This window comes from Anabrus simplex, chromosome 3, assembly GCF_040414725.1.
Source record: "Anabrus simplex isolate iqAnaSimp1 chromosome 3, ASM4041472v1, whole genome shotgun sequence".
Classification (NCBI taxonomy): Eukaryota; Metazoa; Arthropoda; class Insecta; order Orthoptera; family Tettigoniidae; genus Anabrus; species Anabrus simplex.
Genome location: NC_090267.1, coordinates 411,432,110 through 411,450,277, shown reverse-complemented (window position 1 = coordinate 411,450,277; position 18,168 = coordinate 411,432,110). Strand labels below are relative to the sequence as shown.

Sequence of the window (18,168 nt, the reverse complement as noted above, 5' to 3'; positions counted from 1 at the left end):
GGACGAGATTAAGAGAAGATATTCTGATATGAGAGGTCTAGAAAATTATAGCAGACTTTAAGAAGAAAGAAGAGAGCAGAAACATTTTAAAGGATAACTAATTTTATAGATGTTATTTATTATTTTACGAATTGATATTTATTATTTATGATTTTACGATTTTAGGATAAAGACTTTATAGATGTTATCTATTATTTTACAAATTGATTTATTTAAGGATTTCCACTAAATGACAAGTAAATGTTAAATTTAGACAAGCAGAAATAATTATTCTTTCAGATGTAAATAAGGACATAAATTAACATATAGAGATTAATTTAATAGATTACATTAGTTAGGAAATTTCCAGTAAAATCTGCAACAAATGACATAGTAAATAGGAAAGGTGAAACTAAGAGAAATTGTTGTAACAATTTTCAAAATTCATATATACTTGTTATATTATACCATTGTACCACAGTCCAAGGATCAATTAATGTTTGGCACCGCTGAAGAAGAGAGCGGTGGCTCTCGAAACATGTACATGTACGGTAATTAAATAAAATAAAATGTATAAGTATTGACAAGGCGGTGAAAATATTTTACAGAAATTTGAATATAAGTCAATACGGACCAACATGGTGAAAATAATCAATTCTGAACATGCCAGCCAGGCTAGAAAATTAATGAATAAATTTAAAAACACAAAAATAAAAATAGCCAAAATATCCAAGGACTTGAAATTTCTTAAGATTTGTCTAGAAAATAAGTTAATCCCAAAACATTTGAAATTGGTAGAGAAAAGGGGCATTTTGCGAAGACATGAGAGGATAACTCAATTGAAAGTGAATCAAGTATGGTTAAAAAGTGAAATTTTCTTATATATTAAAAAAAGTCGTCTGAACCAGGACTTATACGACCTTCATCTGCAGATTACAAAAGAGGTTTCAGGTTTAGTATGGGATGACATAGAAGATAAAGTAGAAAATTCATTATATTTCATTCTCAAAAAGAAGCAGGATACATTAGATAGAAAACTCGAATTACTGAAGGGGCGGAAAGAGGAGAAAAGAAACAATAAAGACGACAATAAGAGATCAAATAATAATTAAATTAGTTTCTATCCCCCAGTTAAGAATGTAACAGACATGGAGTTCAGCGCAGAAGAAATGGCAATATTAGAAACGGGGCCAAAGCATAATTGGATGAAAATTTGTAATGATAATATTAATTAAAAAAAAGGGAAATAGTGGAAATAGTAGCAGAGGTAGAACAGGTCATATCCAAAGTGGAAGCTGAGGAGCAAGAAGAAACAAGACATGAAGTAGGAAAAATACTGTCCAAGATAATAGAGTATAAAGATAAAGAAGCGATCATAATGAATAAGAAAATTAAAGGATTGAAAGGAAAAATCAAAAACAATAACATTACAGTAACCAAAGCGGACAAAGGCAACACGATCGTTCTAATGAATAAACAAGAATATATTGAAAAAACAAGAGGAATTTCTAAAGAATGGCAAGTTCATTTTAATTAAGAAAGATCCGACGAACATAGTTCAAAAGAATTTTAAAAAGAAGTTGAAAGAATTAGCATTTGTTATGGACTCAAAGGAAGCGAATAGTCTAATAAATATGAACCCAGGAATGCCCACCATGAGAGCATTGCCCAAGATCCATAAACAAGACATTCCCATAAGACCGTTAGTAAACTACAGAAATAGTCCAACGTACGGATTACCCAAATTTATACAAATATTCTTAAGAAACCATTTTAAATTCACATCGGAGGCATAATCAGTAATACAAGCGATTTTTGTAATAGAACAAGGTATATTGAAATGAAAGAAAATTACACAATACATAGTCTCGATGTTAAAGACATGTATTCCAACATTCCCATATCTAAAACAATAAATATAGTCAGAAGGAACTTAACAGAGCATAGCGGTTTAAGTAAAATAGAGATCGAAGAATTTATAAAATTGTTAGAATACGTATTAGAAAACAATTATTTCGGATTCAACGACAAAATATACAAACAGGAAAAGGGATTGGACTATGTGGAAACAAATAAAATAATTGAGAAAATTAAAGGATTAATTAAATGGTTGAGATTTGTGGACGATGTGTTCATTATCATAGATGAGAAAGAATTAAGCCCGATAGAAGATTTTTTTTTTTTTTTTGCTAGGGGCTTTACGTCGCACCGACACAGATAGGTCTTATGGCGACGATAGAAGTATTAAGAAGGGTGAATGAAATAGTCAAAGATATCAAATTCACAATGGAATCAGAGGAAGGAGGTTCACTGAACTACTTGGACGTCAAAGTAACGAGAAATGATAGAGAATTAGAGTATCAGGTTTATAGGAAAGAAACGACCACTAGTACTATTATTAGGAAGGACTCCAATCATCCAGGCCAACAGAAAAAGGCAACATTTTATAGTATGATCAGCAGGGCACTTAAATTTCCCTTAAAAAGACAAGCGTTCGAAAAAGAGATGACCACCATACATGAGATCGTGAAGAGAAATGGATATACGAAGAAATACGTAGATAAAATAAAGGACAAATTAATAAATAAACAGAAATCAACCTTGGAAAAAGAAAGAAAGGAAGAATATAGTGGCAATAACATTTCATAATAAACACTCATACGGAATAAAAAAGATATTTAATAAAAAGGGCATTGACATGGCGTTTAAGACGAACAATAATAATAACAGAATTTTATTTAATTCGCATAAGGTTAATAGATCCGACAGGTTTAATAAATCAGGAGTATATTGCATCAAATGCCAAAATTGTGGGGAAAAATACATTGGACAATCAGGGAGGAGTTAGATACGAGATACAAGGAGCACGTGAATGCGGTGAGACACAGGAGATTCTCAGCAATGGGAGAACACATGGAAGAAAACAAACATAATTTTACGGAAATAGACAAAGATATGGAAATATTGCACACGACAACGAAAGGAAAATTAATGGACGCTTTAGAGAAAATAAATATATATATATATTGATCAGAGAAACGATAATGAAAATAACTTAAAAGAACCACTGAATGAAGAAAATGCAATGTACCGATTGGCATACAATCATTTAAGAAGAGAGAGAAAGAAGGAGCGAAAGAAATAGTTCCGGTCACAAGTACGCGCCCCCTCCATCCCCTACATTACATAACCAGCAGCACAACGACAGGTAGCAGTGAGCCTAACAAGGCCGTTGACAGCAGAGAGCAGAACACGTTTGTTTATTCAAACTAGTACAAGAATACTTCGGTCAAGGTTAAATTTTGGTAACCAGTCGAGCTGAAGTAAGAAAATACAAATTTCTCTAAATATCTGAGATATCGTTCTTTTATAAACACATCACTAAAGATTAGTTTTTGGTTTTTTATTATTATTATTTAAAGGGAGTTTGACGGTTAGAAAGCGACCAGCATGGTCATCGCGTGACCAGTAGCAGAGTAACAGATTGACAACAAGGAAGGAAGGAGGACATATTGTTTGGGTTCAGGCCAATAACACATCATTTTAAATTTTTGGATAAATTAGATGGAATGAAGTAAGTAGGCCTAAATAATTTCTCCAGACATCTGAGTAACCGTCTTTTTTCGCAAAAAGTCTCTAAAGTTAGTTTGTTTGGTTTATTTATTTAAGGAATTGGACAAGATTAAGAGAAGATATTCTGATATGAGAGGTCTAGAAAATTATAGCAGACTTTAAGAAGAAAGAAGAGAGCAGAAACATTTTAAAGGATAACTAATTTTATAGATGTTATTTATTATTTTACGAACTGATATTTATTATTTATGATTTTACGATTTTAGGATAAAGACTATTTATAGATGTTGTCTATTATTTTACAAATTGATTTATTTAAGGATTTCCACTAAATGACAAGTAAATGTTAAATTTAGACAAGAAGAAATAATTATTCTTTCAGATGTAAATAAGGACATAAATTAACATATAGAGATTAATTTAATAGATTACATTAGTTAGGAAATTTCCAGTAAAATCTGCAACAAATGACATAGTAAATAGGAAAGGTGAAACTAAGAGAAATTGTTGTAACAATTTTCAAAATTCATATATACTTGTTATATTATACCATTGTACCACAGTCCAAGGATCAATTAATGTTTGGCACAGCTGAAGAAGAGAGCGGTGGCTCTCGAAACATGTACATGTACGGTAATTAAATAAAATAAAATGTATAAGTATTGACAAGGCGGTGAAAATATTTTACAGAAATTCTTTATTATACATCGCTAGCCGCGGCAACCGGTTGTACAGTGCCTCTGTGTAATGTCACCGGATCTCGGGAAATAGTGAAAAGAGAATGACGTTCTATTAGCCTCTACAAAAACGTTTCTCAAATCTGCAGAAAGGCCACAAAACATGCAAGCCTTGGAATTCTTAGAAACGCCACAGTTCAGTGGCAGAGTTTTAATGCGTCTACTGTAGCTTATAAGCTATTGAAGTGCAATTATTGTATTGTATTGTATTGTATTGAAAAGGTGGACCCTCTTGTCAATTTATTCTACTGAACCTGACACTTAGTAAAATTAAGTTTTATAGACAGCAGGAATTTTTTTGTGATGGTTTGTTGTATTGTAAAGATACGTGAAAGAGGTATTGCCGGCAAATTTTCAACGCGTTCTCGTCGACATTATGATGTCAATTTTCAGTTAATTGTTATTAAACACTCGGAAATGTAGAAAAATTGTGCAGCCGCAAGAAAATACGGCCTAGGCCTAACTAAAGTCAATATTCGGCATTAGCGTGAAGAAGATAGCTAAAAAATGCGTACTTTGCAAAAACTGCATTCAGTGATCCGTAACAAGGATGCTTTAAAAAAGTCAAAGATGAAATTGTGAGGTGCGTGCACGAGGAATGGCCATACCACACCACAGTAAACTCGTTCGTTGATCTTCAATGTCCGCAATTAGGCGTATACATTGCTAGCTGCTGAAGTTGACCGACCCAGCAAGCAAGACGTGCGAATAGCGGCCAGTTGTAGCTGACGCTGAGTAAAAGTAACCGTTTTATAGACACCAAGAATCGTGGAATAGATATTGCCGGCAAATTTTCAATGGGTTCTCTTCAATATTATGATGCCAATTTGAAGTTCATGGTTATTAAACCCGTGGAGATAAAAAATAATCGTGCAGCCACAAAAAAGTACGGCATAACTAAAGCCAATGTTCGGCGTTGGTGTGAAGATAAAGACAGTCTAAAAATGTGTACTTGTACAAGAAAGGTATTCATATGATTTTACAAAGTACTTTTTAAGCATGATTTAGATTTTTTGAAGGAAAAGGTGGGGAGTCGTATTGCATTCAGAGTCTTCTTGGATGAACACTTTCACGCAGTATTGGATTTTGAAAAATAACAAACCAGTAATCTGTAGTGTGGATATCATCCGCAAAAACACAAGTTTTGAACAAACTGATTGCCATTTCATACAGATTTTAATGTGTATGGGGGTTTTCCCCAACTTTTACAAAAATTTGGATATAACGACAATCCACTATAGTGAGTAAATTTTTCGCTGTTATGAATTCTCCCTAAAGCGGACTTCTACTGTATGTTCATATGTCTACTTCCGTCATTTTTCGTTTATGTTCATACACAAAATGTTTATGACTACGCATCATCATCATCATCATCATCATTTCTTTGCTCCAGTATCCTATACATCCACAGATGTTGCTCATATATGAGACGCCAGTTCACATCTCTAATTTCAAGGTCCTTCAATATCTGTTTTTCCCAAACATCGCAACGTCTTGGTCTCTTTCTAGGAACATTGTGGTCAAAGTATGTTCAAGGAGTCCTGTGAGGGTCCATTCTTTTCATGTGACAATATCATTGCAATCTCTTCACCTCTAGAGTCTCCAGCAAGCTTCTTTCCAATCCAAGCTGTTGCCGGATATCCACATTTCTTATTTTATCCATTTTTGTTTTTTGTAGGCAAGAACGGAGAAACTTCTTTTTTGTTGCCTGAAGACGACTCTTTGTTGGTCCAGTAACTGTTGCTGCTTCCAGGTCATATGTCAATATAGGTACTAGATATATTTCGTACAAGCTGATCTTGGAAACTAGCAGAAATGTTTCATCCCAAAGTATTTGACGTACAGCGTGATAGAATTTGGAAGCTTTCTGTATGCTGTTGCTAATCTCTTGATGTATGGTATTGTCTGATGATAGAACACTACCTAAATACTGGAAGTTGTCTACAATATCTTTTCATCTCCAATTCTTAAATGAACAGTTGGAGAGTTTCTACTCATCACCAAGCCAACTGTCTTCATTTTGCTGATTTTGGGAGCTAAGGTTGTAAAAGCTTCATGCCAGAGATCTAGTCTAGTTTGTAGGTACTTCTGCTTCTGTATCACCCCATACCATTCCATCATCAGCAAAAACCAGGGCATTAGTTGTTGGATCCTTTCTTTTAACCGATTTTAAAACTTCATCCATGATGATTATGAAGAGAAGTGGTGAAAGACAGAACATGTCAGTAGATGAATATGACTATTCTTTTATTGGAAATGGTTTAGTGTACTGAGTGCAATGAGTTTTGATACAGAACATAAATGTAAGAAATGATGAACTGAACACAGCACAACCTATAGAGATTCTTCAGATTCAGAGGATGAACTAATAGTGACAGCAAGAAAATTGGCACGTGTCAACACTGACGCCGAAGAAGAGCAACCAAGTTCTAATGTTGGAGGTGGAGCTACAGGTGATTGTATTAATGCTGTTGTAAATTCTGATGTGAGTGAAGTCCCCATACGTCGTTTCCAATGTAAAGTATGGGTTGCGGAGTTGTGATCATAATAGCAGGCTCACTTGCCTACTGCCATTCACAATCGAGTTGGGAAGTTTACATTATAATTGCAGGCCCCATTGCCTACTGCGCGGTCACAATCGATTTGGAGAGTTTTCGTTACATTCGCAGGCCCCCTTTCCTACTTCCTGACAGATTACAGTTGAGGAGTTTTTATTATAATGGCAGGAAACTTCCCTATTACCAGTCAAAATTGAGTTGTGCAGTTATCATTATAATGACAGGCCCTTTTTCCTTCTGCCAGCCAGCTTACTGCCAGTCACACAGAGTTGGTGAGTTTCCATTAAAATAGCAGGCCACTATGCCTAATGCTAGTCAAATTTTAGATGGGTACATTTATTATAATGGCAGGCACCCTGGCCTACAGCAAACACAATCGGGTAGGGGAGTTTTGAACAAAATTGCATGCTCCCTTGCCTTTTGCAAGTCAAATTGAGAAGTGAATTATTGAATATTGAATTTTCACAACCGCATTGTAATCGAAACCGACTTTCAACCTATTAGGTCGTGTTACATACAATTAGCACGTGTTGAAGAGATGTTAAGTACAGAACAAAAATGGCCAACCAGACACCAGTGGGATCCGAACCCACAACCTCCCGATTTCGCGTCAGTTGCTCTACCAATTGAGCTATGGTGGCTTAGGCCATCTTTGTTCTGTTGGAAAGGATCTAAGCTACAGGTCTGGTACTAATACCATCACACTGTAGAGTGCGTTTTTAAGTTGCCCTACCGGATCGACTGTCTGCTCTGTCCTTCGGCACAACCGCTCGCCACCGTCGCCTGGCTGCGCGCGGCTGCCGCCGAGTGCTTGGCGAGGGTTCTTCCCTCGCCTAGTACACGTGCGTCTGCCCAGTCTATATCTTGAGGCTGGGTAGGTGTCAGGCGAGCAGGCGTCAGGCGAGCAGGCGGCAGCCGCGCGCGGCCAGGTGACAATGGCGAGCGGTTGGGCCGAAGGACAGAGATCAGACAGTCAATCCGGAAGAGGTACTCCCCTAACCCCGCGGAGCACTGCCATGATCACGGTCATCCAGCTCCCCAACCCTCAAGTGCTTTATTATAATACAAAGATACATGGAGGGTATGGAGGGTGATAGGTTGAAAGTCGGTTTCGAAGTGAATTATTCATTACAATGGTAGGCCCCCATTACTAATGCGAGTTACACAGGAGTTGGAGAAGGATCCCATTCCTACTGCCAGTCAAAGTCAGAGTGGGGAGTACTGATTACAATAGCAGACACACCCTTTCTTGATCGCTACAAATCGACATCAATGAATATATTATATATATATCGACATACGAAAGTATATACATGTTTACAATATTTGCAGACCTTTATTTACAGATTAACTGCTGCTTAATGGTACGTCATATCGACAAAGGATTGTACCATAAGACGCAGTATTTAGCGGCCTAAATGGCTGGTCCTATGATATTTTCTCGCATCTCATCTATTCATGGGTCAGATTGAGTTAGAAATGTTGAATAGGGTGAAATTTGTGAATGATTATCTTACATTGCATTACTTTTCGGATAATTATGTGACATAGCATTTGACTCACATATGGGTACTGGGTGGGCCAATGTTCGTGTAGAGTTTGATGATTCTATATTTCCTGTAAGTGATTGAAAGTATGAATTATGCATGTAAAAAGTCCAAATTTACATAAAATCGAGAAATAGAGACGAATCTACTGTACGAGGGACACAGATATGACAAAAAGTCATAAGACCAAAGTTGAAGATCACTCCAAACTGAACGGAGATTGTGCCATCCGTTATATGATAGGACTTCCCATTTATCCCATGAAATACCTCGAAACGAAGGTCTGCACCATCATTAAAATTGCCTCCATATTTCGATATTCTTTGTGGATAAAAAGTTAAAAATGTAAAGATCTTGTAAGTTTTCCACCCGTTACAGGCTAAAACGTATAATTTTGCCAAATTTCAATTTTCCTTCTCGTCTGGCATATTATGCCACAATCTGGGTTTTGGGTGAGGGGGGTAAAAATTAGGACTTTCAGGAAACTACACCAGGAATATGCAGATGGTCATTATTACCCCTCAAACAGGTAGCTGTACGAAAATTTCACCAAAATAGTCAATGTACAGGCACACACAGTCGTTACAATTTTATTTATATAGATAAGGAATCTGCTCCACATACAACACCTGTTGGGCTATGTCCGCTGGACTTAACCTCAAAACCGACCGTTCATGATATCTCACTTATTAATCCTCCTGTCGAAAAATGCACACGAGAAAAAAGGTTTTAGAAATAGATTTCCATTAAGGATTGTAGATTTCCATTAATTTTGGATGTGCATATTTTGAGGCAGTGCAAAATCATAGTTTCGGTTTCAGATAACCCCCCCCAGTAAATTTAGGTATTCAGAAATAGTATTGGCCCTAAAACCTACTCAAGGACAGGTGGATTCTAAATATCAAGTTTGGTAAAAATATATTCAGTAGTTTTTAAGTTATAAGAATTCATGCAATCAGACAGACACCAAAGCTAAGAAATATGCAGATGGTCATTATTACACCTGAAGCGGATAACTGTATGGAAATTCTGCGAAAACAGTCAATGTAGACACACGGTCGTTACGATTATATTTATATGGATGACAGATAAGCATGGGCACGTTTATAAGTGCAAACCTTCATTTTGTGATTTACTGCTCCTAGACGGTATATCATACCAACAAACGGTTTGCACCCTCAGACGTCCCTTTAATCGCTCTACATGTTTGGTCTTAAAACATTTTCTCGTATCTCCCATATTTATAGGTTTGATTGCATTACGATATTTGAATGGGGTGAAATTAGGGTACATTTGACATTATTTTTAATATACTTATGTGGAAGCTAGCCATTGGTCGTGTCAATGTGCGTGCCAAATTTGATGACTCTATCTTTCCTATAAGTGTGTCAAACTAAGTAACGTACGTGTAAAAAGCACAAAATTTACGAACAATCGAAATATACAGCCAAATCTACCCTATAAGGGAGAGAGAGACGACAAACTGTCACAGGACCAAAGTTGTAGATCACTCCAAATTGAACGGAGATTCTGCCATCCGTTTTGTGATAGGACTTGCCGTTTAGCTGCGAAATACCTCGAAATGAAGGTCTGCACCATCATTAAATTGCCTACATATTTCGATATTCTTCGGCATAAAAAGTTGTAAAGATCTTGGAAGTTTTCCATAGGTTACCGACTAAAACGTATAATTTTGCTTAATTTCAATTTTCCAGCTTGTGTGGCAGATTGTGAGGCAATCTTGATTTTGGGCGAGGGGGGTAAAATTTAGGACTTTTAGGAAACTATAGCTAAAAAATGTGCAGATGGTCATTATTACCCCTTAAACTGAAAGCTGTATGAAAATTTTGCCAAAATAGTCAATCCACAGACACGCGGTCATTACGATTTGTTTCATATAGATAGATAATGAATCTGCTCCACGTATAACACCTTTTGGGCTATGTCAGCTGGACTTAGCCTGAGAAATTGACCTTTCATGATATCTCCCTTATTAATCCTTCTGTTGAAAAAATGCACATGAGAAAAAAAATAGAATTGAATTTCCATCAAGTTTGGCCGATTTCCAGTCAGGCTGATCTTGTACTTTATATATTGTGGGAGAGTAAAATCACCATTTCAGTTCCCTATTAAACCCCAGTCCATTCCGGGAATTTGAAATGTTGTTGACCTTAAAACAGGTGATGCTAAATATAAAGCTTGGTTCAAATATATTCACTAGTTTTCAAGTTGTAAGAAATACGCTTCACACGCACCCGCTCTTGCGTTAAGTCCAGTGGGACTTTACCGAAAAACAGTCCGTTAATGATATCTCTCTTATTAATCCGGATATCGAAATGATGCACATGAGAAAAAAAGTTTATAAATTAATTTCCATTAAGGCAGGTAGATTTCCATTAAGTTTGGTTGTGTATATTTTGAGGGAGTGCAAAATCATGGTTTTGGTTTTGTCTAAACCCCCTTTCAGTTCAGGGATTTAGAAACAATATTTGCCCTAAAACCTACCCAAGGACAGGTGGATTGTAAATATGAAGTTTGGTAGAAATATATCCAGTAGTTTTCAAGTTATAGAAGGACAGACAAACAGACACCAAAGCTAAAAATTATGCAGATGGTCAATATTATACCTGAAACGGATAATTGTACAGAAATTTCGCCACAATAGTCAATGTACAGACACACGGTCGTTACGATTTTATTTATATAGGAGATAGATAAAGGATTATTGGGCAAAGGACTTTATATCAAGAAGTACAGTTTTTCAGTGAAGTAATGACATGGAAACAATTTTTTCAAATATTCTGGATGTTGCATTTAGAGACAATTCCCAATTTAGATTGCACTTTGAAAACCAGAACACAAAGAGTCAGTAATTTTCTCAAATACACTGACAACAGATGCAGACAACTGTTTTATACCGAGACAGAACGTGTCAGTAGATGAATATTTTGTGGGATTCAAGGAAAGAAACTTTCATCACTTATAACCCAAAAAACCCCTACAAAATGGGAAATACGCACATATGTTTAGGATGACTCTGTAGCTATATCTGTATTTTTTTCATATCCAGGAAAAATCACTACAGAAACCATCAAACTATCCCTTCCTTTCACTTCTAGAATAGTTCTTCTACTTTATAACAACCTTCAAGAAACATGGCCTGATATTTCTGGATACCATATTTCCACCAACCATTTCTACACAAGCCCAACACTTGCCACTGAACTTCTAGCTTTGAAATGTCACCTTACCAGAACTCTGCTTTCCTAATAGAAAAGATGTTCCTGCTTCTATCAAGAAACCAACTCAAAAAAAAAAAAAAAAAAAAAGATAGCATGCTGCAATAGTGAAAATATACTAATCCTTGCTTTGTGCAACAAAAGAGTTGTAACTATGCTCAGTACATGGAGTACATCCTAATCAGAGAACATCAGAAGGAAAGTGAAGGGATAAGCAGATGATGAAGTTGTAAATAAACGAAGTGTGGTTGTTAATTAAAAACATTTATATGGGTGGCGTTGATACAGCCGATCATTTGAGTGCACATATTGCTTCCTCCATAAGACACTCAAATGGTGGAGAAAAGTATGGAGGTTTTATTACAAATGCCTACATTCTTTATGCCCAGAATACTAAAGCAAATCATACTAAGCACATGAAACATGTAAATTTTAGAAGACAGCTGGTCAAGGAAACTGTTGAAGACTTCCGCAAAGGGGCTGGTAACTCAAGAAGGGGGCAGCATTGCACTTCAAATGAAGAGCAAAGACTGGATGGAAAACACAAAAGAATATTGTATGCTCCAAGCAAAATGTTCATGCAGGGAACTGCTTCAAACGGTATCACACAATGAAAAATTTCAAGTTGTGAACTGGTTAGACACGTTTCTCGGATATAACTAAACTAAATTCTTGCTTGAGATAATCTTTATTTTATTTTATTTTGTTTTAATTTCATACAGATTCACTCTTGATCATTACACAGGACTTCCTCAAAATTCACTCAGACTAGACTAATGCCATCAGTTAAAAATCAGCTGGACAGCAAAGGGTTAACTTCGTGAAGAGCAATATGAAAAATGGCTTCAAATTAAAAATGACAGGGGAGAGGATATAACCATGTCTTACAACTTTAAAAAAAATCATGATATCTTCAATAAAGTTTTCTCTGTCAACATCTGTGTATACATCTCACATTTTTGTTCTTACAATGTAACATATTGTAAAGAATAGGCAGATGTTGACAGAGAGAACCATGTTTCATAAGTGTTTTAAGGCCAGTAATTTTCTGCAATTGTGTGTATTCACTAAACTATTCACACACCAGATAGGTACAAAGCCTCTGTGTAATATGAAATGTATAAAGGAGCAACATATTCGTTTGGAGAAAATAATTAACATATAGAAAACATGTGAGATAGGACTGGTATAAAATAGTGAACTGATACAGGTTTCAGCTATTAAAGAAATTATAGAAGAAGTCATTCTTAAAATAGTGGAAAAATTATCCAACCTGCAAAGATGGCAACTTGTCTTGCTGGAGCTTGTCCAAGTCCTGCTTGACACACATTTCCCATGAACACTTCCTTCACTTCTTCTTTGGGGATCCCTGCTCTTTCTATTGCTGCCTAAAATTAAAATGAATTAAAAATGGTGAAGAAAAATTAAAAGTTTCAAAAGACATTTAGCAAAAAGTACATAAGTTATGTAACTTAGCAATGGATTTTAATTTTTTCGAACCACATTATATGTTTCCGGCAATTACTGTAGATTGTGTAATGTACAGTATATTATTATATAATGGTGGTGATGGTGTCAATTATCATTTTAATTATGATGGCTGTCTTTCAAAGGGACCTAACATCTACAACAACCAGCAAAAAAAAGTGAAACACTACATATTTCACACAAAATTCAATGCAAGTCCATTTGAAACCTGGTAAAATTCAAATATTTTGACACCACAACAACCTAGCAATATATCTTGAATTAAATAGCCCATATGAAATGTTTTAGCACAAAAACTGGGAAACATTATTGATAGTGACAATCACAAAAATGCACCAACACAAATTTGGAAATGTCAAAACCTGGACCTTTGCACCGTTTCATTTGTGGTACATTTGTCCTCCTGTTTGCAACACATTTCAATTGCCTCAGTAATGGGTATTACCATTTTTAGCCAGTAATGGGTGTTACCATTTCTAGCCACAGTTACAGTTGTGATTTGATCAGGCATGTTCAGGAGGCAATCTCATATGTTACCTTGTTGAATGAGCTTCCATTCCACCTGAAGTCCATCCCAAAGTTGAGCCAGTATGTCAGGGGAATGACTCCTAGCACTTCTCCCAAGCATATACCACAATTGTTCATCCAAATACTTACATACACAGACGGCAACGTGTGGACAAGTGTTGTCGTGCATCAGGATAGAGCTCTCGCTGATGACATGTGCAAAAGGCACAACGTGACTCACTAAAATCTCCCCTGTGTATTGGTAGGGTCTGACTCCCATTCTCTACGAACAAGCTCCGTGTGCGCAGCAGTGGTTATCCCAGCCTAGACCATCGAAGAGCCTCCAATGAATGGTGTCCTCGCAGAGAAGGTAGAGGGGGAACTTTATACTCTCTCCCTTCCATCCAGCACCCTCAAACAGAGTCTGGATTCATCCATAAACAGCACTGAGCTTCACTACTTTACAGTCAAGTTTTGATGGGCGTTGGCAAATTACATCCGAGATGCACAGTGCTCACATGTAAGCAGGTCTTGTGAAGGGTCTCCTGGACTGCTAATCCGCTTAATACAACCTCCTCCTTACTACTCTTTTGCTGATGTTTGTATCCCATACTTGCTTCTAACACTTTCTGGCCTCCACAGCTGTCGTGTCGATCCCTTAGAACGTGCAATAAAAGAAAGCGATCATCGTGCAAAGTTTTTCTTTTTTTTTTTTTTTTTTTTTTTTTTTTTTTTGCTACTTACTTTACGTCGCACCAACGCAGATATGTGGTATGGCAATGATGGGATAGGAAAGGGCTAGGAGTGGGAAGGAAGCGGCCGTGGCCTTAATTAAGGTACAGCCCCAGCATTTTCCTGGTGTGAAAATGGGAAAGCATGGAAAACCATCTTCAGGGCTGCCGACAGTGAGGTTTGAACCCACTATCTCCCGGATGCAAGCTCACAGCTGCGCGTGCCTAACCGCACGGCCAACTCGCCCGGTCATCGTGCAAAGTAATGCTTCTCCTATAATCAGAACTGGGCCTCCTGGTGCAGATATTGTTCTATCTGCACCTTTTAACAGTTCTGTACTCATTAGAACAAGACATGTCTAAATTTGAGATCCCCCATCAGACAGAAGATACCATCGATGTATTCTATGCTCTTAAAATCAGAATAAGAATCAGTACCTCCTGATCATAAAATAGTGTTGCTCTGTTTTAAACCATAGTTCACATATTGGAAACATCTGGAAGAGCTCAAACATAAGTTAAATAAATAGATACATTACTAACATTGTACATTTATTTGCTGAACATTACAGGCTTCTGCCCAAATGCATGTTCCCATACAAACCAAATAATAAAATAAAATAAAAATCTAAATCTACTATGTGGGCACTCACATGGGCGGGAGACCGAGTCACATGTAAGTGCCACCCCTATTCTATGTGGACACTCACATAGGCAGACAACCGTGCCTCATCTAAGCGCCACCCCTATAACTATGAATATCTTAACTTAGTCTTGTGACCCCTCACAAAGGCGGTAACCGGTCCACATGTGAGACAGCACACCTATAATTACTGACCGGGCATGCTGTCCCACCCTGGTGAGGAAAAAAAGGAACCACCCTCCCTGGAACAACACGTCCGGCCCTCTATACAGTTGACAAAGTTATAAATTCACCATTCCATTTGGCAGCAGGCCACACGAGTGCTGAAGCCCAGCTCCACATGCACCCTGCCTCTCTCTTTCTCCTTTCTCGACCTCTATCTATTAACATTTGCCAACCACACTAGGGATAGGACCACCCTATCCCTCCCTCTTATGATGTTCCCTCCCCCTCCCCTTCTTACAAAATAATAAAAAATTTAATAAATATAATAAAGAAAAAAATATATACTAAGTCTACCGTGTGGTCACTCACATGGGCGAAAAAACCAAGCCTCATGTGAGCGCCACTCCTATAACTAACTTACTCTAAACTCCTAGCTTATTTAGTGACCCCTCACACCGGCGGAGACCAGACCACATGTGAGGTTATTATTATTAAGCGTATGGAATTTACATAATGGACAAGTATATACAATATTATACAAAAGGAAAACCTGCAAAGAATACATGGTACTAAGTAGGGAACAATTACACATGGATATCTAAATTATTTATCCACTGCACTAGAGATACTGAGACATCAGCAAAGTCTTTCTGGTCTCCACCATAAGCACGCAGAGGGCATTCGTCCATTATATGATGCATGGTCTGGACCACTGCACCACAATCACACGCTGGAGAGTCCCTGAAGCCCCACTGGTGAAGGGAGAATGCAGATCTTCCACAATTAGTGCGAAACCTGTTTAGTGATGACCACGTTCTTCTTGGCAAACTGAAACCAGCTGGGGCGTGGTTTGGATTAAAGAGGCTTGGCCACTCCGGAACTGTACGAAACCATCACTCTTTCCATTCCTCTTTTAAATTGAAACTAGCATCCATTAGATTCTTAGCTGTTTTCATTGGTGGCTTACGGGATTTCAACCTTTGTCTCCAGAGATCTGCAACATCCCTGTGGATGGGTAGAGTTGGATTGGACATGATCTTATCATATTCTTGAACAAGGGCTCTTGAACGTCGCAGGCTTGGTGGAGCAATGTGGGATAGGACTGGCAACCAGTGCGTTGCAGTAGGCTTCAGAGTACCAGAGATGATACACATGGTGAAGAGCAGTATTCAGCTGCAGAATACACGAGGCCAAGCGCAGTATGTCGTAATGTGTCCGCTGAAGCACCCCATGAAGTTTCACACAATTTAAATCGAATATTATTACATGATCTTAACTTAGATCCGAGGTTTTCAAGATGCTTTCTATAAGATAGGGTTCGGTCAAGCGTTACTCCGAGGTACTTTGGATTAGGACTGTGCTTTAGCACTGAGCCATTGAAGCATACATGTGAGGTGCGACCCCTAAAACTACTGGCCATCTGCGCCGTCCCCTCTTGGTGAGGCACAACACATCCGGCCCTTCATTATAGTAACCCTACCCATTCATCTCTCTCATATACATCTACTTTAACTCTTACACACACTTATTTCAACAGAGCACTGCTTTCCATATCTGGTGACTAAACATTTTGTCATCCTCAGCGTATGTGCCTACCTGATCACCTACTGACTTAGCGTCCGACTCGTTGGCTGAACGGTCAGCATACTGGCCTTCGGTTCAGAGGGTCCCGGGTTCGATTCCCGGCTGGGTCGGGGATTTTAACCTTAATTGGTTAATTCCAATGGCATGGGGGCTGGGTGTATGTGTTGTCTTCATCATCATTTCATCCTCATCACGACGCGCAGGTCACCTACGGGTGTCGAATAGAAAGACCTGCACCTGGCGAGCCGAACTCTTCCTGGGATATCCCGGCACTAAAAGCCATACACATTTCATACTGACTTAGCAGTTCCTAATATTATGTATGCACTGACCTACTTCCAGATAAATTCCAGTTCACTTGGGCGTCAACAGTTGTGTCATGACTTCCATTATCTAACTTGCTTACCACTACTATTTCAATTTTACGTCCATGTCTTGCCATATCAATAACAACATGCCCTATCATTATCACCTAAACCTTCCAAAATTTCAATATCTTATCACTTCCCCATCTTAATTACACTTCACACACCTACCACCTTTACAATGTACCTCCAGGTTTAACAATCAGATATAACAAACCTGCACTCACATTTCACACATATTTTTAACCATACTTATCTTACTTAACCACCCTTAACAAACCTACCACCTACACAACCTTACATCAAACTTTTACTCATCACTCTTACACACACCTCTAACTCATTCTCATTTTACACTCTTAACTCTTTACACTTCCTTACACATCCACTTTCAAGTCTTATACCTTCATGACTCGCCAATAAAACCCCACTGCTTTCACTTAACTTACTTCAGACCCAAATAACATTGTGAATTTTTTTCTTTTAACTTTATTTCACAAACTTTCCTTACCGTTCATAAATACCTATTTAATTCACCCCCGTTCTCCATTCTTTCATAATCCACCCTAAGTTTTTTGCTCATCCCCTTTTTCTAATAATCCCGTTTATTGGCACTCAAAAGTTTATTTCTTACCTTTTCCGTATCTTTACAATTGCCTATTAAGTGTAGATCATTTCCTAATGCCCCACATAATATGCATAATGGCTTGTCTTTACCCTTTGTCCATCCCTTGTTCTTGTATAATCCCATCAACCACCATAGTAATCCTCCTCTGTTCAACCCGTCTACATTCCTAATATTTAACACTGACACTACCATTACTTTATTAAAAACACTAAGCGATCCTCTGTTCCTACACTCTTCTATCAGTTTCTGTCTTTGAATATCTCTGATCCTCCTTAAAAGCACCCTCTGTCCCTTAACTTCCTCCTTCTTCCAAACCTCTTCCCACATGTACCCCATTCCCACCCTCTCCAAGTATAGTTTAATTTTTTCTATCCAGCACACATGCTTTTCTTTTGTTGTTCGTATGCAGCCTGATGCACCCTTC

At 37.6% G+C, this 18,168-nt stretch overlaps 1 protein-coding gene across 4 annotated transcripts in view; it reads right to left on the bottom strand.

Annotated features, from left to right (window-relative positions):
- Positions 1 to 18,168, bottom strand: part of Acat1 (Acetyl-CoA acetyltransferase 1) — a 226,245-nt gene that overhangs the window by 188,367 nt on the left and 19,710 nt on the right. For all 4 annotated transcript variants that reach the window (XM_067143401.2, XM_067143398.2, XM_067143399.2 and 1 more), the window contains exon 3: positions 12,907 to 13,021. In XM_067143401.2, the coding sequence (XP_066999502.1) occupies positions 12,907 to 13,021 (115 nt within the window). The remainder of the gene's footprint in view (positions 1 to 12,906; positions 13,022 to 18,168) is intronic.